This window comes from Merops nubicus, unplaced genomic scaffold (genome assembly GCF_000691845.1).
Source record: "Merops nubicus isolate BGI_N331 unplaced genomic scaffold, ASM69184v1 scaffold24058, whole genome shotgun sequence".
NCBI lineage: Eukaryota > Metazoa > Chordata > Aves > Coraciiformes > Meropidae > Merops > Merops nubicus.
This window is the reverse complement of record NW_008626691.1, coordinates 457-1608: the sequence shown is the minus strand read 5'-3', so window position 1 is coordinate 1608 and position 1152 is coordinate 457. Positions and strand designations below refer to the sequence as shown.

Genomic DNA, 1152 nt, shown 5'->3' with positions numbered 1-1152 from the left:
CCTGCCGGCACAGGCGGCTGTTCTGGGACCAGTCCAGGCACCGCTGGTACAGCTCGTAGCAGATCACGGGCTCTGGCAGAGCCTCCAGGAAGATGAGGAGTGCTTCAGCCACCGAGTGGTTGCTGCCCGCTGCAGCGGTGGGAGTCAAGGGGCATGCCCAGCAGATCCCTCAGCCACCCTCCTCCCCAGCCTGCTCCCCCTCTCCTCCCAGTGCTCCATCTCGGCTTCCTCCTCACAGGTCTGGCAAGTTCTCTGCCTGCTCAAGTGCTCCCTGGCACCAAAGCCCTCCTCTTCCTCCCCCATCCATAGAAAACTATTCCACCCACCCCAAGCTGCCTTCACCCACCCTCTAGCCCCACATAAGTCCCCAGATCACGGTCCCCAGTGCCCACCTTCACCAGCTCTTGGGCTTGGCACAGCCTTCAGAAGCTCCTGGAGCTCTGGCCCCACAGCTGCTCTACTGGCACACGTTCCAAGTGAGGTCATCTCTGGGGGGACAGGGGGGAGGAGAGCCACCCCCCGAGAAGGGACCTTGACATCAAGGAGAGCATCAAGCTCTCCTGAGAGGGACCTCTCCCAGCAGAGCTCCTGGGAACGTCCAGCACAGCAAGGATACGGATTGTCTCAGGGATGCTGGTGTCCAGGCAGTCAATGATCTGCTCCAGCTCCTCCTGCATGCCTGGGGTCTGGAACAGGTCCTCCTGACAAAGACAGCAAAGGGTGGACAAAGTCACCTCCCTCACAAAGCCTGAGGCACAGGGTGACAGGGTCAAAGCTGGTACCCCCAGCCAGCACCTCAGGCCCTGTGCCACCAGCACCAAACTGGAGCTGGTCTCTGGGGGCCAGCACTGAAGCAGGTCACCACGCTCTCCAGCCTCCCTGGCACAGCAGAGCTCCTCTCCCTCACCTGGTGGCAAGCGTGCTTGAACAAGTGGTCCACCAAGAGCCAGATCTCCTTTGGCACCTGCAGTGGCACCCCCCCATCCTCCTCGCCGTCCAGGGAGCCCAGCTGCAGAACGGATTTCTCCTGGTGGCAAAGAGCACACGAGGTCTGAGGGACACCCCACCCCCTGGCAGGGCCTTGGGGAGGAAAGCCCGGGCAGGGGAAGCAGCAGGACCCCGGACACACCCGGCCCTCGCTGGCTCTTCGGG

General features: G+C 62.8%; 1 protein-coding gene across 1 annotated transcript; it reads right to left on the bottom strand.

The window, feature by feature from the left end:
- Positions 1–7: 7 nt before the first annotated feature.
- LOC103778510 (inositol polyphosphate 5-phosphatase OCRL-1-like) lies at positions 8–1027 on the bottom strand (the record flags this gene model as incomplete). Its single annotated transcript, XM_008946098.1, has 3 exons — positions 8–129; positions 617–701; positions 908–1027. Coding segments are annotated over 3 exons (327 nt in total), but the record flags the coding sequence as incomplete, so codon positions are not given.
- Positions 1028–1152: the final 125 nt, after the last annotated feature.